The following is a 21337-nucleotide window of genomic DNA, read 5'->3' as shown; positions in this document are numbered from 1 at the left end:
AGAAAAATTAAATAATTGAAAGTACAAGATCCTGAAATAATTAGGAGAAAGGGTCAAGATCATGAATAAGAGCATTGGCTTTGGAAAGGAGAGAGGATGCCTCTGGAGGAGGAAAAGATTGATTAGCGATTTGGACATGAAGAGAAGAGGAGCAAGCTCACACTTGTGTTTTTCAAATGCTTTAGGATTTGGGAACTCTTGTGAACTAACTTTATTACTAGGCTTTCTGATTAACTCTTCCTAGTTAATAGAAGACTGAGATACTAAAATTACAATTTCTGAACTGTACACATCATTTTCAAAGACCAAGGAGCCTATTTACATTTTTTTCCAACGAAGAAACACTTTGTCTATCAAGCTTTATGCATAATATCCTAGATTTTGACCAAAGTAACAAAGTAAGTATTATAGTAGCAAACTGGGTAGTGTTTTTTTATGATAATAATCACTGTAGTGAAATGAAATTGAGCAAATACAAAGAGATTACCTCTAATTTGTGAAACTAAATTTATGAGAATAGTATAATAGAAAAGAGTAATTTTCTTGAAAATACCTTTAAATACATAATTTATAAAAGATCAGCCTTTAAAGACATTTTAAGGCTTTGCATAATTTTCACTTGAGTGAAAGCCAGATGCAGCTCAAATAAAGCTACCCTGTACAATTCACGTGTATTCAATAGTAACTTCTATTCAGAATTCTCAGTACTTTTGTAACTAAAGTGCTGTGAATCTCTACACTTCAGATAAGATAGTGTATTTTAACCTTATTTGAGAAGTTTTCTTTTTATTTTCATGGATTTAGCAAATCATATTATATCATGCAGGTTTTCCATATGTTTATCTAAACTATATTTTATAATTAACTAAACATTAGATGACAGATTTGGTGAGTATATTTTTCCCAAACCCTACTACATCTTGGTTTCTTAGTTAAAAAATATTTGGCTGGGTGCAGTGGCTCACGCCGGTAATCCCAGCACTTTGGGAGGCTGAGGCAGGTGGACCACTGGGGTCACGAGTTTGCGACCAGCCTGACCAACATGGTGAAACGCTGTCTCTACTAAAAAGACAAAAATTAGCTGGGCATGGTGGCAGGCACCTGTAATCCCAGCTACTTGGGAGGCTGAGGCAGGAGAATCTCTTGAACCTGGGAGGCAGAGTTGCAGTGAGCTGAGACTGTGCCATTACACTCCAGCCTGGGCAACAAAGAGCAAAACTCTGTCTCAAAAAAAAAAAAAGTTTAAAAATCTGATTTATTAGGGGATTTATCTGAAGAAAAAGAGCAAACTTCTACTTCACTGGGAAATTTTCAAGATGTGAGTCATTTTAGGGAAGAGAATGTTCTGTAAGATAGGATAAGTTTGGATTCTGTCTACTTACTTAGTACCTAAGTGTTCTAGGGCAAGTTTTCATCCTTTGTGAGCATTTGTAAAATGGGAATGACAATGCTGCCTCCCTCATAGGAATCTAAGGAGATAATGCACATAAAGCACATAATACAAGACCAACACATAAAAATTGCTTAGGAAATGCTGGTTCTATTACTACGTCTAGGCAGTAACAAGACAGGAGCTGAGAGGAGAAGAAAGACTATTTTAATTGAAATGTGCAGCATTTCAAGAGCATGTAGGCTAAAAATTTCTAATGGCTTTTAATAAAGTTAGAACTAAAACTGAAGAGGTTGAACAAATTGTGGTAGGAAAAAGGGAAACTAGCCATTTCTTCCTGCGTTTTTATGTTTCTCTTCACGTTTCTGTCCTGCCCACAACCACATAAACTGTGTTTTGTATTTTGTAATCTCTTGCCGTAAGACCAGAGCCACAGGACTTGCATTAAAATCGAAAGTCATTTGCCTTTTAAAATAGGGATATGATGTTTTGTGTCTGGCTCATTTATCTTATAACTAAAGGTCTCCCTCTCCCTACCCCAGCTCTGTCTTTTGAATTCCTGACATTTAGGTCTTGTGAGCATTATCCATGTGTCAACTTCTGTATTATATGATCTCTGTGATACACACAAAATTTTCAATCAGAAAGGAAAAGCTTAATAGATTACTTAGGAATAATTCCATTATTCCCTTAAAATCTATTGCCTTTGTGATTGTGTACAATTTTGACTCTTGGAATATGGTTTGAGTTCTGTTTACATTACTCCGAGTTAGAGTCAGGTCCCAGAACTTGATACCCAATTGATTGCAAAATTTCTAACAGGCTATTTCAGATGTGTCTCATAATGTACTACTCTTACGCTCTTGAAATGTGCAAATATGGAAACAGAAAACAAAACTCACCTGTGCAGATGGCGTGGCTTCGTGCCTCTCATTTACAGATTTCTCTGGTCGGGCTTTCATTTGTTCATAGCAATTTTCATCCATTGGTTCTTGGGAATTAAAAAGATTGTGATTCATGATAGAAAATTTAAAAATACTAGTATGAATAAAAATACATGATCTAAACAACATTTGACTGTAAATATAAACTGCCCAAGAATTACTTAACTAGTGTTTTTGGTGAAGATACAAAGAAGTAAGGAAGCCCAAACTGTTACCTGCAGATTAAGCAGTGAAGTCTCTTGAGCTACAGGGTTAGTCAGATAAAAATAAATCCTTGGCATAAGAACTAGATCATATGAATTTTCTTGTACCATTGCAGGACTTGACAGTCTTAAACTACCATTTAAATGTTATAGAGATCTCACAAGTTAAAGGATTGCCTGTACTCTCTATTAAGATAGACTGCAAATGGTGCATAGTGCCACAAAGCACAGTGCACATACATCAGTGATTACAATTTTGAAATTTGTTCCTTGAGTAAGGAGTTTTACTCAGGGACGTTTCAAGTCCAACATCCTAATTTTGAAAAAGAAGGTTTATATTATGACTTTTGTCCCATCAATCAGTGACAGGACATCTCAGTCAGACTGCCTAAGGGTCTGGGACTGCACAATGCTTGTCCTTAGTATTTGGGGCTTTTGTACAGTGTTCAGCAGCCAGCAGATCTGTACTCATTTCATCCTGCAGGGACATGCCTTTTGAATCATCCATACCTTTCTTCCCCCAGATATGTCCATTTAAAAGGAAGAAGAAAGTGGTGAAGTAGTGACTCATTGGATGACCAGTCACCTGGCAGAAATTGGATTGTACCAGTTTGACCCTCAGAGAGAAAAAGATATATTTACTCTAACAAAAGCAACTTAATAATCATTGAGCTCTTTCTGAAAAGCAACACAGAGAAAGGGTATGTAGAGTGGTGTTTCTCAAATCATGGTCCATGGAAAATCTGCATCAGAATCACCTGGGATGTTAAGTAACAGATCTCTAAGCCTTAGCCTGGACCTACTAAATCAGAATGTGTGCAAGTGGCACCTGGGCTCACTTAAGTATGGAAGTAACAAGTGTGATGGGTTTAGAGTCATCAGAATACATAAGAATTCGAGTAGTCAAATATTACAGGTGGCCAACATGATTCTCCAAAGTGAAATGGGGACAAATTATTTTTAATAATGTATTTCCATAAAATAATTTTTGATTCCTTAGAGCACTACAGGACACTCTACAATGAAAGGAAAGATAAAAATAAATTCTTGAAACATACAAAAGAGAATTCCCACATTTCTAACTTTAGGATGATTCCATAGTGCTTTAACATATAGATTTTTAGATAAATTTTGTACATTACTGGATGTCTCTGTGTTCAAAACTTGGAGTTCAATAGGCTTTAACCCCTAAGTCTCCTCTGATGAATTGAATGAGTACTTGCAGGGAAAGGCTGGTAGCTTCTATCATCAGAACTCTAGGATCAGACCAAGGTTATCTGTTTTGAGAAATGTAGGGATGTTTTATTTTTAGGTGTCCGGGATGATACAAGTGATAAGGGATGCTGGGAATTCAAGAGCACTTATTACATATGAACAAAATAAATATATAAATCACTCAACAACAATTTGGTTCTTCTTTCTCCCACCTGCCATCAATCCGGCCCTACATTCTCTATTTAAAATATGAGAAACCAAGGAAACTGTTCATTGTTCCATGCTATTCCCTATACATTTGCTTTTGTATACTGAGCACAAAGCACTGTTTCTGTGGACAACTTTCTGTCCTAGAAATAGCTTTATTTCATAGAATTCGGTGTATGTCGAAATTCATGGTAATAGAGTCTTCCTGTATTCTCATTACTACTAGAGTGAAATGAAGAGAATGTAGAAAAACAGGATGTTGATTTAGAGTGGCTATTGTAATACAGCTTACAATATGCAGCTTTGGAAATATAGCCTAATTAATATACTAAAAGTACTTGAATTGATGGTTACCACTGGGATAGCTAAGTGTGATTGTGATTTTTTTAAAGTGCCACTTCAATTATTTTGTGAAACCAAGTGTGATTTACTTGATTTATTTATAAATTTAATTTATGGAAAACTTACCTGAAATCATATCATCTAAGTTACCATAAATTGGTGCATCTTCAATATAATACTCATCATCCCTATAACAAGGAAAAATAATTTACCGTATTAGATTCCACTTTTCACATAATTCATAACTGATTTCTCAGCTAAATTCAATATTAAGTGAACTATTGCCTATTCTTGGTTACCCCCAGCCAACCACGGTAGGTGTGTTCCTGTGCAAGTGAGTGAACACATGCCTGCATGTATGTATGTGTATGTGTGTTTCGTGTAAATTTAAAAAGTTGGTTTTTGGACCTTCTTACAGGGAATAATGATAGCAAATACTTATTCAATAGTAACTGTATATTAGGTGCTACATCGAGTATATTTCATATGTTTGTTCATTTAATTCTCTCAATTCCAACATAGGTACTATATCATCCCCTTAGGTAGATAAGAAATCTGAGGCACAGAGAGGTTATATCACTTGTTCAAGATTACAAGACTAATAAGTAGCAGAGCTGGAATTAGAACCCAGGTAATCCATGCTCTTTATTGTACAATGTACTGCCTCTTTACTCACCCAGAATATCAGTCCAAACAGTCTCTTAAAACCATGTTTTCTGAGTATTACAGACTGAGGTTAGCAGATGCAATAAAATGATTGATCACCTATTATGTCCAGATGCAGAGTTAGGTGTTTTACATACATTATATCAAAAACTCACAAAGAAAATTCTCCAGAAGTAGTAGTATTCTTCCCTGCTTTACACAGGAGAATCCTGAGATTCACATAAATTAATTTATTTTCCCTAGGCTTATCTCAACTGTCAGCAATAACTACCAATTATGAAACCTTTCTCTATGCAAGTGCTCATTCAACCCTCAGGACAATAATATGAGATGCATATTTTTATCCCTATTGTGCATATAAGGTATTTGCAACTCATAGAGGTTAATGACACTGTCCACGGATACACAGTAACTACAAGTGCTAGGATTGTACAGCAAGTTTAGTCATAAAGCCCTGTGCTCAGTCCACATCATGAGGAAGTTATTCAGAGGGTGATACAATCCAAAGGCTTTAGGGAAACAGTCTAGATACTGTACAGGGACCACAGTTTTATGTCTCTCCCACCCCCAAGTCAAGAGAACTGACAAGAACACACAGCTATTTGCTCTTGCTAGCTGATTAAATTTCCTTCCAGCGTCAAGTGAGTAATGCTATTAGAATTACAATATACATCCTACCATTGTCACCAGACTGTCATTCTACCAATGTCATCCTACCATTGATGATGGCCCTAGTGACCAGATTTCACAATGGCAGTCTGGGGACTGAGGAACTTGTCAGGTGGTGAGAGTGGCATTTCATAAAATAGTACCAACTGCTTTAACTTTGAGATTACATGTCACTTAGAGCTGGAGGGAATTTCATCAAAAGAAAAAAAAAGGACTCTTATCTCAAGGCATAACACCTGTATTACTCCCCATGCTACTGAAAAAAAGATAGAGTATATGTAAATAGTAAGTAGGTATTAAAAAAAATAACAGTTCAAATGATACCTGTATGAAATGGCTTGAAAAGCTCAGACATGGGCATACACTTCACTCATCTGATAACAAAGGAACTCATCTGTAACCTTTTCTCCATCCAGTAATTCAATACAGCTTAATATTTGGATATCAAGTAGTCCCTGCTCATGAGTTTTCTCCATGCCAAGAATATAATAGCAAAAGGTGAAGAATTTTTAATAAGACGATCCATCCATTTTCCTAGCCCACATAGATAGCAGATACAACTTGCAAATGATAAATCATGTCCAAAAAATGAATATTGTTTTATTCCCTATGAATGAAAATAAGATATGATTTATAATGCAGTGTCTTGTGTCTACAGGCCCATCTCAAATGATTAATCATCTCAAATAAACTATTATTCAGGAGCAACTGCCTAACAAACAAATTTAAAAATATATTCTTGGCAATGCCAAATAGCTCCAGCCTGTTGTAAATGTGTAATAAACCTCAGGAGCAAATGTTTGGCAGTGTTTTATGTGGATGATTAATTACTTTTAAAAATAAATTAATAATTGAACTCATATCTGAGAGGCTAGTGTGCCTCTGAATTTTCAGCCAGATCAGACTCTCCATTGTTCTGAACATGCCTGAAATAATTCTCTAACCAATAAGTGCATTTACTGACACTCCAAAATTAAGAAAAATATATTAATTGTATCTATTACTCTGTTCCAGACTTTGTGCTTTCATTTATATTTTTTCTAGTTCCTATTTTTTACATTTTATATTTATATTTATTATTTATTAGGTCTTTCATAAAATTCCTCAAGTAGTTTGCGATCCAAGTCCATTTAAATAACTAAATTCAAATTTTAAAAAAATCTGGCGTGAACCAAGGAGGCAGAGATTGCAGTGAGCCGACACTGCGCCACTGCACTCCAATCTGGGAGTCAGAGCGAGACTCTGTCTCAAAAAAAAAAAAAAAAAATCACTACTTTTACCTGATCACCTTGGACTTAAATTCTCTAAGTTTAGATTGTCTTACTTAAAAAATGAGAATATTAAACTAGTTGATTTCTATTGTTCTTTTCAGCTCCCAAGTTCTAGAATACAAATGCAGGATTCCAACATCCAAATAAAATTGAAAGACTTTTTTACAAAATTAAATAAATCTATTTTAAGAACCTGAGAAGTTGCCAGATATGGGAAAGGACAAGCTTCAGGATATATCAGAAGTTGGTTTTGGTAATTGCTAACCTGATTTGCTTCATAGTTGTTACTCTGAGTAGGCCAAGATGTAAGCTTGGGCTCTGAAAGCATGTAAATGTTTAAAGCCATGAGAGAGGATGACATAATTTATGGAATGAGGCCCTGGGCACTCTGACGTTCAAGATTCAGAAACCAGCAAAGGAGAAGGGGCTGCTGGTAAGAGAAGAGGAAAACCAAAGAGGGAGGTGGCTCAGAGCCCAGAGAATCAGGTGTTTCAAGTAGAGAGTGTCAGGATGTCAAATGCTGCAGAGGGACTCAGCAAGCTGAAACTGAGATTTGATCATGGTAACCTTGACAAGAGCAGAGGCGGTGTATTAGTGAGGACTTATGAAATACAGTGGGTTCAAAAAAGAAGAGGAAAAGAGGAAGAAAAGCCAGCAAATATGGAGAGAATATAGAGGGAACTTTCAAGTTTTCTTGTAAAAGAAAAAAGAGCAATGAAGAGGTAGTTGTAAGACAATCTAGTTTTTTTTTTCTGTTTTTTGTTTGTTCGTTTTTTTTTTTTTTAGATGGAGTCTTGCTCTGTCGCCCAGGCTGGAGTGCAGTGGTGTGATCTTGGATCACTGCAACCTCCGCCTCCCGGGTTCAAATGATTCTCCTGAGTAGCTGGGACTACAGGCGCATGACACCATGCCCAGCAAATTTTTGTATTTTTAGTAGAGACAGAGTTTCACTATGTTGGCCAGGATGGTCTCAATCTCTTGACCTCATGATCTGCCCGCCTGGACCTCTCAAAGTGCTGAGATTACAGGCATGAGCCACCGCACAATCTAGTTTCAAGGAGATGGTTAGATTTTTAAATGTATAAACAATACAGTCTGTTTATATATTGGTAGGAATGATACAAAAGGGACAGAAAAAGTAACAATGCAGAAGAAGAAAGGAAACGTTGGCAGAGTGATGCATATATGCTTATTACATTTTTGCTTTCTCTGGCATGGGCTGTGATATGGGTGTAGATGTCTTGAACTTGGCATAGGAGGGCACCAGATAGAGAACCCTGATCCAGAGGAAGAGTATAAACCCTAGCACTATTTCGTGTGACTGAGGCTGAGAAGCGAATCCAGCAGTGTTGTCTCTGAAGTGATGGTTAATGGATGCTCACAGCCATGATATCCAACACTAAATTCTCATTCTGTTGACTAGTGTTCAAGTGCCTCTCTAATATGCTTATTTCTTTATAAAGTCTGTTAAGCACAATGAGTTCACGTTCCCAGTGCTTTAGAGCACTTCAAAAGAAGGGTCTTTCACCAAAGTTTGGCAGAAAGGATAGTGGAAAGAACTGCCAGCATGATGATTTCTAAAATGACAGAGAATCCGAGAGCAGTGATGGAGCTAGAGGTGACAAGGGGGCAGCCAAGAATAAGGTTTGGGGAACCCCAAGATTCTCAGAATTACTTAGGAAAGGGACCAGACTTCTTGCAGTTACACAGGGTTGGAGCTTGGGGTATGATTATTTGTACATTGAAACAAACAGGAGGCTGGAAGACATAGAGACACGTCTTCTGGGTCTAGTGAAGGCCTCAACCGCATAGCCAGCTGGAAGTCTGAGATGTCAGGGAAGGGTGTCCAAGAGTTCTGTTGTCGTCAGGATTCTCAACCTTGAGAACAGGTCAAGAGGCCAGATGAGACTAGTTATATTTAGGTAGCATAGTTAGCAAAGAAGGGAAATACAGAAGATCACCACCCTGCGGAGCTCCAGAAAATCAAGAAATCACCTGAAAGTAGAAGAGTAGCTGAGCTGAATTAATGTTTTATGATAAAAGCACCTCCAGTGTCCCCCAGAAGCAGTTCATGAAAAGCTGCTGGAAATGTGTCCTAAGCTTTTTGAGAGAGACTCTGAAAACTGAGGAGTCATGATAAGCTTAATGTAATTGTGAACCTGACCTGCTTTCTTGAATGAGGGTGTGAACATACTGCAAGTGGGCAGGAATTTTCAGAGACATTAATTTTTAATCAATAAAGCGGCAGCTTTTTAGTCAACTACCCTCCGTAAATAAAGTATTATATTACAAACCTTATTCTTCAAATGATAAAACCAAATTTCACCAATGCTCATTTCCCCAAGACTGAGAATCCACTAATTGCCAGTCTGTTTAAAATCCAGAATTGCCTGGATCTCAGACCCATGATAGTCTCACAGTGTTATCCTTCCAACACAAACCAAAAGACAAGAATTATGTTTTAAATGAGAAAGAAAGTGACCCAAGGATAAATAGCAGAAAGTGTGTATTTGACTTTCTGCTTGATTTAAACACTACGGTCTCCTTAAAGTGATCATGTTTCTGACCTACTATTGCAGGAAGGGCAGGGAATGGGGAAACAGAGAAATACGATGAGAGAAGCAATTCCTTTCCCTTCCAACATAAGCCAGTATTGAAAAGGAGTGGGGAGAGAGTGCAACAGAGAACTCAGTGCGATGGAAGTTTATTTCCTTCCTCTATGGCCACAAACCATGTTGGAACTGAAGAGGCATCAGTAATGCAAGCCCCACCCAAGAAACATAGACCTGATTTTCACTTGCCCTGTTTTGACGTTTAATGGATTGAGATAGTTTTTAGTTTGCTTATTGGTCTGTTTGTGGAGCTTCCATGCCCCTTTACAAAAGTGATTTTGGTTCCCAAACCACATAATCAAGAGAAATAGACAAAATATAAAGTATATACATAAACTTGTGAATTAAAATATCAACCCTTTTTTATAGAAAACATTTGCATTGTGTATTCAAATTTTGCCTAACTGGAGATTTGTTTCAATAGACAATAGACTATTTTATAAATCCTTAAGGAAAAGATTCACGCCTTTCCATCTTTGTATCTTTGTTGTTGCAGCACAGTTATCTGAGTGACTTTACATCAGACTGGCCCTTCCTTTCTCACTTCTAATTTTTAAAAATAACTGTAGAATGTGCTGGAAATGCAACCTTCAGAGATAAAGAAGAATCGGCTGGAACAGCCTAGGTTCTATTCTAGTCTTCTCATAGAAACAGGATATCCTTCAGTGCTTTAGTCCAGCATATCATGTTGCGCCTTAGGGATAAACCCAAAGGTGGGCTGCTTTCTGGGGTCCTTCAGTTGCAGTGCAGGTGGGGAACAGGAAAATGAGTTTCCATCCACCTTGGGCAGCTTTTCTGAATCTTGGGGAACTAGCTCCTAATGTATCTTAGACTTTGGTTGTCCTTTAATGAGTATCGGTAAGTAATAAGCTCACTTTATGTAACTCATGGTGTGTTTTGTCTCGCCAGGCTCAGGCAAAGTAGTAAATGGGCAACCCAAGACACAGTGGGCTGAAGTGCTCAGACCCCTATTCCTGGTGGTTGGCACAGTAATGACCCTTTGCTATTTTACATCCTCCCTTGGGATTGGTAATCAGCAAACTTATTTTGCAATTGTCTAGCACAGTGCCTATTTGTTGAGTGAATATTTATTGAATGAATAAATGCTATAAAAGCTTCTTTTTTACATTTGCCCTACAGCTAAGAGCCTGATTGCTTTGAGGCAGGTATTTAGCCAATTTTCCCTCATTCCTCCCATCCTAATCCCTAAACCACCAACCTAATTTAGCTAAATAATCAAATCACAAGACTTTCTATCACATTGCATCTTAATTGCCCTGCAAATTACAAGTATTAAATAGATCATCAAAGATATTAGCATTTACTGTGTGGTTATACAGGATTTTCATCATTATGTGTTGTAAAAGAAACCAAAAGAGCGATAAGCAAATCATTCTTGATATAAACTAATGACTTGAAAATTATCTAATGTTAAAGAATTCAATGTTAAGAGTAGTCATAAAAGCAGATTTTGTGTGTGAGGGGGTGTGCCTGCAGCCCAGATCTTATACTTGCTGGAGAAATTTTCATATGGAAAAAGAATTAAAAAAAAAAAAAAAGACCTTTAAGAGACCAAAAAGGTTTATGATCTTATCCTACCCAGTGAGAAAGCTCTGTGTTTTTCAAAGACCTTTCAGTCTACCATTTCAGAAAGGTCTTGAAGAGCCCTCTAGGAAATTCTCTTTATTTAGATTTTTTTTTACTCCTAAAACAGAAATCTCCAATATATTGACATATCTGGGTCAGAATATACCACCCAAAAGAAGTAAAATTTCTTTACTATGATTTATGCCATCTTTTTTAAAAAATGTATACTACTATACAAATTTCTTTGCACATAGCTCATTAACTATTAAAGAGAATAAGTTATGTCTGTAACTGCATATTCTTTCAGCGTATCTGTACATCACATTTCCCTATTGATTGACATTAACTTTACAAACAGCATAGGGCTAGGCATCCTTGTATATATCTATGTGTATACACATCTTTTTTTTTTTTTTTCCTTGAGACAGTGTCTCACTCTGTCACCCAGCTGGAGTGCAGTGGTGCCATCTCGGTTCACTGCAACCTCTGACTCCTGGGTTCAAGTGATTCTCCTGCCTCAGTCTCCTGAGTAGCTGGGACTACAGGCACGTGCCACCACGCCCTGCTAATTTTTTTTTTTGGTATTTTTTGTAGAGACAGGGTTTCACCATGTTAGCCAGGATGGTCTCCATCTCCTGACCTCGTGATATGCCTGCCTCAGCCTCCCAGAGTGCTGGGATTACAGTCATGAACTACCATGCCTGGCCCGTGTATACATATCATAAATTGTATTAGGTTGCCAGATTGTTTTCTACTATGGATTTTGAAGTGTAGCACAATTCTGTATCTAAGCTGGATCATAATCTAGGATATCTGCCTCTGAAATTAATGAGAATTCTATAGTTACCAGGTTAGAATCTCATTTTATCCTTCAACCAGCTCTCTTGTTGACTTACAGTGTGCAAATAACTAGGAAAGATAATGTTATAGCTTCTAATCTTTAGATGAAAGTAAAAGTAATTAAAACTCACTTTTCATTTTATTTTAACCTAAGTACAATATCCATGAACCAAATCTTTAAACAATATAGCATTGTTACTTTCGCTTATTAGTTGGGAATCATGATACATGACTCAATCACAACATACCTGGGAATGTGGTCATTGGAGTAGCTGTACATTTTATCTGAAAGATATTCAGAATAGACAAGTTAAAAGAAATGTTGACATACCTTTGTTAAATATTCTAAAGTGTGTTCCGAGGGGAGCCTAGCCTCAATGTCACTTAATATAGTTGAACAAGGCTCTCAGGGCACTTCTGATTGGAGTAGGGTTAAAGATCTCTTGGGCCAATCAGATTTGCCTATTACCAAATTACCAAGACAGAAAGATTTATATGATTTGAAGAAAAACCAGATCAACTTTCTTGGTAATTTGGGATGGAAACAGTGCAGCTTGGAGACGATGTACAGCCTGGATGCATGGCAGTTTTATGCACAGAAAACACTAAGTAGAGAGAACCGGAACCTTCCTTCCTGCCTCCCTTGTGGCTCCAGTCCATTGCAGGGCATGGCTGTACTTTCTGCCTTTGGGTTCCACCTCTGCATTCTTGTAGTTTTTATCTTTGCCCATGTGGTTTGAATAGGCTTTTCTTCCTTACCAAAAATGAAAAAATCAATAGGAGACTTTTCTTTTATCTATCTATCTATCTATCTATCTATCTATCTATCTATCTATCTATCTATCTATCTATCTATCATCTATCTGTATATCTACTTTTAACATTTCTTGGCATGAGTAACAACATAGAAATGATATTAAGGAAGTTGCTCTGATCATGATGCCATTTCATCCACATGGTACAAAGGAGTGGCAAGGAGAAATGAGTGTCCTAGAAAGAAGAGACCTGGAAAAAGTTGGAACACAGGCTCTAAAATTAAGCAAAACAGTAGAACAGTAGAAAAAAAAAGTTATTTTTGGTCTGCCAGGGCAAGACTTACCAGAGATGTAGGACAACAAAACCACACATACAAAAAAAAACTATGTGATGAATCTCAGTAAGCAACTCACTGTTAAACCTTGAATGAGGCAGTTCAAAGCCAAATAAAAGTATTTTTACCTCTAGGTTAAATATAAGAATTCAAAAGCTATTTAACAAATATAGTTTTAAGAATTTTTTTAATTGAAGGGAATAGATTAATAATGAATTATTGAGAAAAATTAAGGGATATTCAAGATACAATCTTAAGATCAATATTATAGAAAATTCTGTATTATCCATTCATCAGTAAATTTTCTTTGCTGTTGAACTAGATGCACATACACAGTACAATGTTTATTATATTTGAATGGCTTATTTTTCAACCTGGCATTAAATAAAAACCAAAACTTTGCAAAAAAGCTATTCATGTAAAAATAAAGACCATTATTATCTAACTCTCTGACAATAACCACGAGAAAATAGTGACCAAATGATTGTCTTTCAACTTGAACATATGAAAACACTGTATTAGTGAGGAAATAGCAATAACATTTTCAAATAATTCAGTAAGTCACCAAACAACTACCAAACTTATTTTAGTTAAATGTATGTGTAACAAAGTAGAGTTATTCTCCAGAGTTTATTAACTGTTAAAGAAACATTAGTGGAACAATTTATGAAAGTAATCATATTGCAGGATGAAATGGACATGTCAATGTGTTTGGAAGAACTCTGTGAAGGACTAAATGAGGGAAGATTTTGCAGATGCACTAAGCTGCTATGGGACCAAAAGTGATGAATGTATTCGACTTGGAATATGCCGGAAACATACTTCTAGCCCAGAGAAAATGTTCTACCATGAACTGCATGTAAAAGACACAGTTATTTTCAACTACTTTCATATTAGTCTTGTGAATACGAGTGCACACAAATGGTGGGAGAAGCCTAGAGAGGTCTAAAACATATTGCATAATAGGCACAAATTCGGCAAAATAAAAAAACCTGAGAAATGTAAATAATATCAATACGCATATAAAGAAAAAATAGTTAATATAGACCAGGAAATTGTAAACTGATAAATAAGACATGACATAAAGTATATGTTGATTTTCTTCTATGTGAAGAAAATGTTTACACTCAAGCCACTAATTATTTTGCAGATTTGCCTGGAATTAAAGTAGATGCATAAGAATTTAGTCAAATGGTAGCCTGATGTTTAATGGAACAAATCCAGGGTTAAGAATCAGAAGACATGGATTTGGTACCAGTTTTGGAATGCATTTGCCCTGTGACAACACGCAAATTACTTTAAAACTCTGGTTCTCAATTTATCCACAAAGTAGGGACAATAATGCCTATATCACAGAGTATGTGTCAGAGGTAAATGAAATAATTTCTGTAAAAAACATTTTTAATGACAAAGTTTGTTATTAATATTATACATACATTCTAAATACATACTATATAACAAGCCAGAATTTAATTGCACTCCTTTGAGTCAGGAAGTTTCATTGAACGAGTTAGTTGAAAACAGGCTGGTATTATTAAGATGGTATGATATTTTAAAGTTAAAAGATTTACAAGGAATGCTTGATTTGAAATGAAATTACTAAAATCTCACCTTTGACAAAAGAATAGTCACCAGTTGAACATTAATTTGAAAGAAAAGGGAAAACATCAGCAAAAAATTTGAAAACAAAAGTGAAGAGTGTCATTGCTTAATAAGAATAGGAAAAAGTAGGTATAGAGTAAAAATAATTCCCCAAACAGCCTAATATTTTTAAAAGATAATGTGGACTTTTCAGTTGGAGGTGCTTGAAGTATGATCGCTGGTGCTGAGAAAGAATACTAGCATAACACATAAAAACTAACTCTGGCTGGGTGCGGTGGCTCATGCCTGTAATTCCAGCACTTTGGGAGGCCAAGGTGGGCAGATCACGAGGTCAGGAGATAGAGACCATCCTGACCAACATGGTGAAACCCCATTGCTACTAAAATACAAAAAATTAGCTGGGCATGGTGTCATGCACCTGTAGTCCCAGCTACTCAGGAGGCTGAGGCAGGGGAATCGCTTGAGTCCAGGAGGCAGAGGTTGTAGTGAGCTGAGATCGTGCCACTGCACCCCAGCCTGGGTGACAGAGCAAGAGTCTGTCTCAAATAAACAAACAAACAAACAAACTATATAGAATGGAAATGTGCTGAATGTATTATCAGGAGGGGGAAAAAAAGAAAAAAAAGTAAGGCAAAAAACTGTGTGGGAAAAAGGAAATAGAAGCAACCATATAAAGGATACAATATTATAATGCGATGTTTAGATGGAAGGAAAGGGACTAAACCAATTTGGGGGGAAAATAAAGAAAACAAGTAATGGACAAAGGGAACACCTGAAATGGGATTTAAGAAGTTCAAGGGCACCCCATTCCCTGCTACTCTTAGGATGCAAATGTATAATCTGCAGCTGAGCCATCAGTACTTGGGTAATTTTGTTTTGCAGTTCTTCCTAGAAAAAAGGTTATAATCTCTTTAAATGAGCAGTAGTAAAAAGTTCAGAAGTTACAGCTAAGAATAAAAGCCAGCAAGCTCAGGCTCCTGAAAAGTTTGCTCTGTCATGAAGGCTCAAAAGTTTATTTAAAAATAAGTGGCATGACTTAATTTAAAAGCTGCCTGGTGACTTCAATGACATTTAGCAAAATAAAAAAAGTGTATGCTTTGCTGTAAAGCAATGAAGTGTGCAAGACTGTGCGTGGGAAGAACTAGGTGAGCTCTCATAATCCTCTCCTGTGATTCAGATGCAAACGCTTGTGGTCAGGTTTGTAGTTGAGAGGGTGCGATGCAAATATATTTGCTTTTATGTTTTTCCTCTTAGAGTGTTAACCCTCCTACGTACAAGAATAAACAGCACATAGTTTAAACTCCATAATAAAATTTCTCTGATGCATGTTCAGTGTGAAGATGCCATAACTTCCTACTGATAGGACTTTCATGTATGACCAAACCATACACTTGCTTAACCTTCTTTCCAAACCAGAGACGAAGAGTTGAACAAAGAATAGTTTTTGGATTTAAAGAAGCAAAAAGTTAATGCACTCCTATCAGAAAAAGAAACAAATATAATCCTCCTGAAGAACAGATCTGAACAAAGAGTCACATAAAATGAAGGATTTATTTCAGGGAGAATGAGAGAACTCCATTTCAAAGCTTCTACCCAGCTGCTACAGAAAACATCAAGGGGAGGCTTATCTGGTCTATCTGATTGAATGTGCAGATATTGTATTGTTGCTGAAATGGAGATTTTCTTTTGAACGCTATTTATTATACCCGCAAAACTTATTCACTGACTAACCAAGGTGGAGTCAGATCTTGCAAGTTTCTTAGCCACAAAGAATAACACAAAGGTACAAACATAAAAAGTTACATGAGGCTAGATACAGGGGCATTGCATTCACAGCCCAAGTGGCAGAAAAGCTGCCTGATACAATAGAATCTCTTTTATTATAGTTTGTTTGTCCAAGAGAAATAAGGCAGGAAGGCGTCTTCAGGAAGACTGCGAAGGAACTGAACTGTTTGCAGAGCAGTTCTGAAATATATCTGAAATCTCTGGATTAGAAACAAAGATAGTTCTGTTTGTTCATATGGGATGAAAAGAATGGCAGAGCTATTACTAATACTCAGGAAAAGATGTTAGGAGAAATTTGGGCAAAGAGAAAGGGTGGAGGAGAGATAAGAACAAAGGACATTCTTAGCATTGATGAATACATCAATTGCACACCAGTAAAATGCAAGTTCCAGTGTATGTTCCACCTAAGGAGGGCACATTACTGCTCAGATAAAAAGTTTTGTGATAAGCGAATGTTTAGAATCAATTCCATAAAACCCTACAGAAAACTCTCTGAAGTGGCCTGAATGTGACTTACATGACCACAACAGTTAGTGCTAAAGCTCAGGGTATTGTACAGATTTGTTAAATAATATAGAGATGAGGAAAGTGAAGTTGGAGCTGGAGAGGACTTAGAGGGGCATAGGGATGGTGGGAGCAGCAAAGTAGCCAGAGAAACCAATGTTCACCAAAATAACAGATGTGAAAATTAAATGGGATGAGATGTAGCCATAGTAGATCCTTAATACTTATTTGTGGAAAGAGGGAAGGAAGCAACAGGGCCACCAGGTATGGTGATGGGCTGTACCAGATCTAGGATTGACCTACTAAGTCCCCAGCACTGTGCAAAGATTTTGTGTGTATGTGTGTGTGTGTGTGTGTGTGTGTGTGTGTGTGTGTGTGTAATTCTTATAAGAACCCTAGGGTCTAGATGGTATTTTCCACATCTTGTAGACAAGGAAACTGAAACTCAGAGAAATTATGTTACTTGTACAAGATCTCACAGCTAAATATTGAAGGCAGAGTTATAATTTACATCAGGTCTACTTCAAAGGTATACTATTAAAAACAATTGAGAGAAGCAAAATTTATTTAAAAAAATACATCAATAAATGCAATTTATTGTTTGCTGTTTTCTTAAAAATGTTCTTTCCCATTACACTACTTTTAGGTAATAGAGCCATTTATGGCATGCCTGGGACAGTAAGAGTTTGCACAATTGACAAGAAAAAAATCTGTCCTGAAACAGCAAGATGAAACAGTGTTGCCTTTTTTTTTTTTTTTTGACAGAGTCCCGCTCTTTCACCCAGGCTGGAGTGTAGTGGCTCTATTTCAGCTCACTGCAACCTCTGCCTCCTGGGTTCAAGCAATTCTCCTGCCTCAGCCTCCCGAGTACCTGGGATTACAGGCGTGCACCACTATGCCTAGCTAATTTTTGTAATTTTCATCGAGATGGAGTGTCTCCATGTTGGCCAGGATGGTCTCGAACTCCTGACCTTAGGCGATCCACCTACCTCCACCTCCCAAAGTGCTAGGATTACAGGCGCTGCTTTTTTAACTACCAAAGGTGCTGCTTTTTACAGTAAGGCTACCGTCTTTCTGCAGTGGTCAACTTACCATAATAAGCAACTACACAAAGGAGTTTGCATGGAGAAAAAAAGGTGTGGATGTGGGTAAATAAATCCCAATGCACAAACTACCAAAAGTGAGAATTGTAAAACCTATTTACAATGAGTTGCAAAAGACTAATACAGCTGAATACTTCTGGGGCGGAAGTACTAGGTTAGTGAAATTATACCAGTCTTGATCTTGATGATGTTGATAAAAAGTGGTTCTTAACATCCATAATTCAATGCAATCATATGACTGAAAACACTGACTATTTAGTTTGAAAGTAAATAGGTCACATTTGCTAGATAACTTTTAAGTTAGACAAGTGAGCTCAAGGAAAACATGTCAGTGTCCACCTGTTACCTGGCCCCTCAGCAATCTTAAAAGGATTATGAATGGAATCAATGAAGGAGTGAGGTACTAATTCAGGTTACTGTTCTTGTCTTGGTTGTCACCTTAAATTATTTACTCTCTGTAGATCTCAATTCACATTTTTTTGTAATTCAGACTATAATATTATCTGGATTTATAAGATATCTTCACGAAGAAGTTAAAATAGCCAGTTTGATATATAAAGCAAAGTACTACTCTGAGCTCATTTTTATCTATAAAAGAGGGATACTGTAGATGTTTGATGATGGGTCATTTACACATCTGACTTATAAAGTTTATGTTTATTTGAAAATATACTTGATTTTTAAAAGACTTACTGAAAGCATTGCTAATGAAAATGGATTGCTTGTCATAAATTTCACCTTAGCCGTAGAATTGATATAACAGAGATCCAAAAAGAGTGTTGGGTTTCTGGCTGAGGACAGCTGGTCAACAATGTCAAAATAGGACGTGCTGGTAGAAACCTTTTGGGACAGAGAATTAGAAAAACTGGACACTTATCATTGATTTTGCTATTGAATAGATGCGTGGCTTCAGCTAGACCACTCCATTTTCAAGTACCTCTCATTTTATTTTCAAACCTGCATGACAATAATCCCTTCTTCATATTTTTATATTAGTATTATCAATGCTTAAGATATTTCTAAATGAAGTAAGGACATTTGCTGCAATCTGACCATTGTTCTAAATTAGCTCCATGCAATATTCCTTGGACACATGTATCTAAGTTAATTTTGTTAACTTAGTTTTATTTCATTTCCTCTGTTAAAAGGAAATCCATTTATCCTTTCTTTTCTTTTATTACCACTTAAATGTCCTGCCCTGAAGGTTTCTTGGTATTTACACATCTTCCAGGCTGGGCGTGGTTGCTCACACCTGTAATCTCAGTGTTTTGGGAGGCCAAGGCAGGAGGATGGCTTGAGAACAAGAGTAGGAGATCAGCCTGGGCAACACAGTGAGACTCCCATCTCTACAAAAAAATTCTGAAAATTAGCTTGATGTGTTTGTGCATGCCTGTAATTCTAGCTACTTAAGAGGCTGAGGCAAGAAGATTGTTTGAGCGCAGAAGTTTGAGGCTGCAGTGAGTTAATCAAGCCACTGCATTCCAGCCTGGGCGACAGAGCAAAATCCTGTCTCCAAAAAAAAAAAAAAGATACCTTCCAGCAATAGTTGAACTTTCATTCTCCCATCCATCCATATGTATTCAACATGTAATGGATTCAGCATGGATCCATGCATGTTCAATGTGAATTGGATGCCTACAGCATACAAAGGCTGTGCCATCTGCTGGACTTTAGACCATTTCAGTTGTGGCATATGCAGATTGAAAGCCACGTGGTTAAAACTTATACCCAGCATGTTGAAAAAGCAAAGCTGACAGTGGCAGATACTCTTGACCTCTCCTAGACTCTGGGAGTGTTTGACAGCAAGCCCATGATTCAATCTATCCCTTTTCCAGTCGTCTTCTGAGCCCGCTCCTGTGTGTTGCACTTGAGAATGCCTGACTGATCCTGAGAAGATTAAGTTGTCTTCAACGGAATCTTAAAGAGCTAGACTTCCCTTTGTTTATTTTGTGTCAGAGAGAACCTTGATGGCTGCCCCAGCATAGACTACAATTTCATAGGTTTTTCAATTGGAGGAGGAAAAACATATTTACCAGGATAATCCCTTCCCACTCTACACCCTAAAGCAGAGTTCCTAAATTGGATACTTTTTTCACATTTCTTATATGATTGCATTCTTAAATAAGAGAACCCTTTGGGTGAGAAAAATCAGCAAATAGGTTTTCTATAGATAAAAATATCCTGCTGAATGACATTTCATAAAATTGTCTGCCTCCATAGGTTTTCCAGTGACTCCATAGTCTCCATTCAAGCAGGTACCATGTGAAATCTGTCAAAATGTCTTACCTTGTCGTCGCTTTTCCACATAGTGGGAAATATTGAAGATCAGTGATATAACCAAAGCCAAGCCCAGCAATGCCAGAAGTCCCCAGAGGAAAAAGGGGCACCCAGAGTTTCCTGGAAATTAAAATACACATACACATAATACAATAGCTGCTTACCCATTTGTTTTGGTCTGGCTATTGCCATGATTAAAACTGTTGTATTTATTCATAATGAAGGATACATTCTCTACCAGGAAAGTAATTAATATGCATAACTTTTTTCAGTTTTCAAAGTGGGTGTTGGTGTTAAGTCGCTGAATTCAGCATGGGCAAAAGGATTCAAGTTTCTCACATTTTGAATGTTTATGAAATAAATGACTTTTTTGTGTAGCTACTAAAAGGTGACAAGTGGTGACTGATAAAAAAACTTTTGTTCAAAAAGCAACAACATTCAAATTACCAATAATTCTAATTTGCTATACTTTTCACCTTTCTTTAATCCTCAGACTATAACCATACATGCTTTTCTTATTTACAGAAAATCGCCTGTTCTCTTCCATTAATCTCAGTAGTATAGAATACGATGTGTTGGGATAAAACAATAATTCTGGAGCCCAGTTTTGTTAAGATTGGCCACAGGGAGCTTTTCTCATACTATGTAGAGCCCCATGAATGAAAAGTGGAAAGTTAATTACACTTCTCTTTCCCCTAGGCCTACACAGGGTCAGAATAATCAGTATTACTGTCTTCCGCCCCCACATCTTGTCCCATTAAAAGGTCTTCAGGGGCAATGACACACATGGAGAGGTCATCTCCTATAACAATGCCTCCTGGAATACCTCCTGAAGGACCTACCTGAGGCTGTTTTACAGTTAACTTTTTTTGTAAGTAGAAGTATACTCTAAGGTAATGATTAAAGCATAGTATAGTAAATACATAAACCAGTAATATAGTCATTTATTATCATTACCAATTATTCTGTACATAATTGTATGTGCTATACTTTTCTTTTCTTTTTTTTTTTTTTTTTGAGACGGAGTCTC

General features: G+C 36.9%; 1 protein-coding gene across 2 annotated transcripts in view; it reads right to left on the bottom strand.

Moving 5' to 3' along the window:
• The window catches only part of LOC105505059 (T-cell receptor-associated transmembrane adapter 1), a 33405-nt gene that overhangs the window by 3968 nt on the left and 8100 nt on the right, over nucleotides 1-21337 (bottom strand). Inside the window, exons 2-5 of one of the 2 annotated variants that reach the window (XM_011932748.1) lie at nucleotides 20317-20427; nucleotides 12195-12231; nucleotides 4428-4489; nucleotides 2293-2381 (exon numbers count right to left, since the gene is read on the bottom strand). In XM_011932748.1, coding sequence (XP_011788138.1) covers nucleotides 2293-2381; nucleotides 4428-4489; nucleotides 12195-12231; nucleotides 20317-20427 — 299 coding nt within the window. The remainder of the gene's footprint in view (nucleotides 1-2292; nucleotides 2382-4427; nucleotides 4490-12194; nucleotides 12232-20316; nucleotides 20428-21337) is intronic. The other variant, XM_011932749.1, reaches the window with a different exon arrangement.

This window comes from Colobus angolensis, unplaced genomic scaffold, assembly GCF_000951035.1.
Source record: "Colobus angolensis palliatus isolate OR3802 unplaced genomic scaffold, Cang.pa_1.0 Scaffold98, whole genome shotgun sequence".
Lineage (NCBI taxonomy): Eukaryota > Metazoa > Chordata > Mammalia > Primates > Cercopithecidae > Colobus > Colobus angolensis.
Note: the sequence above shows the minus strand (reverse complement) of the source record. Positions and strands in the feature narration are given on the sequence as shown.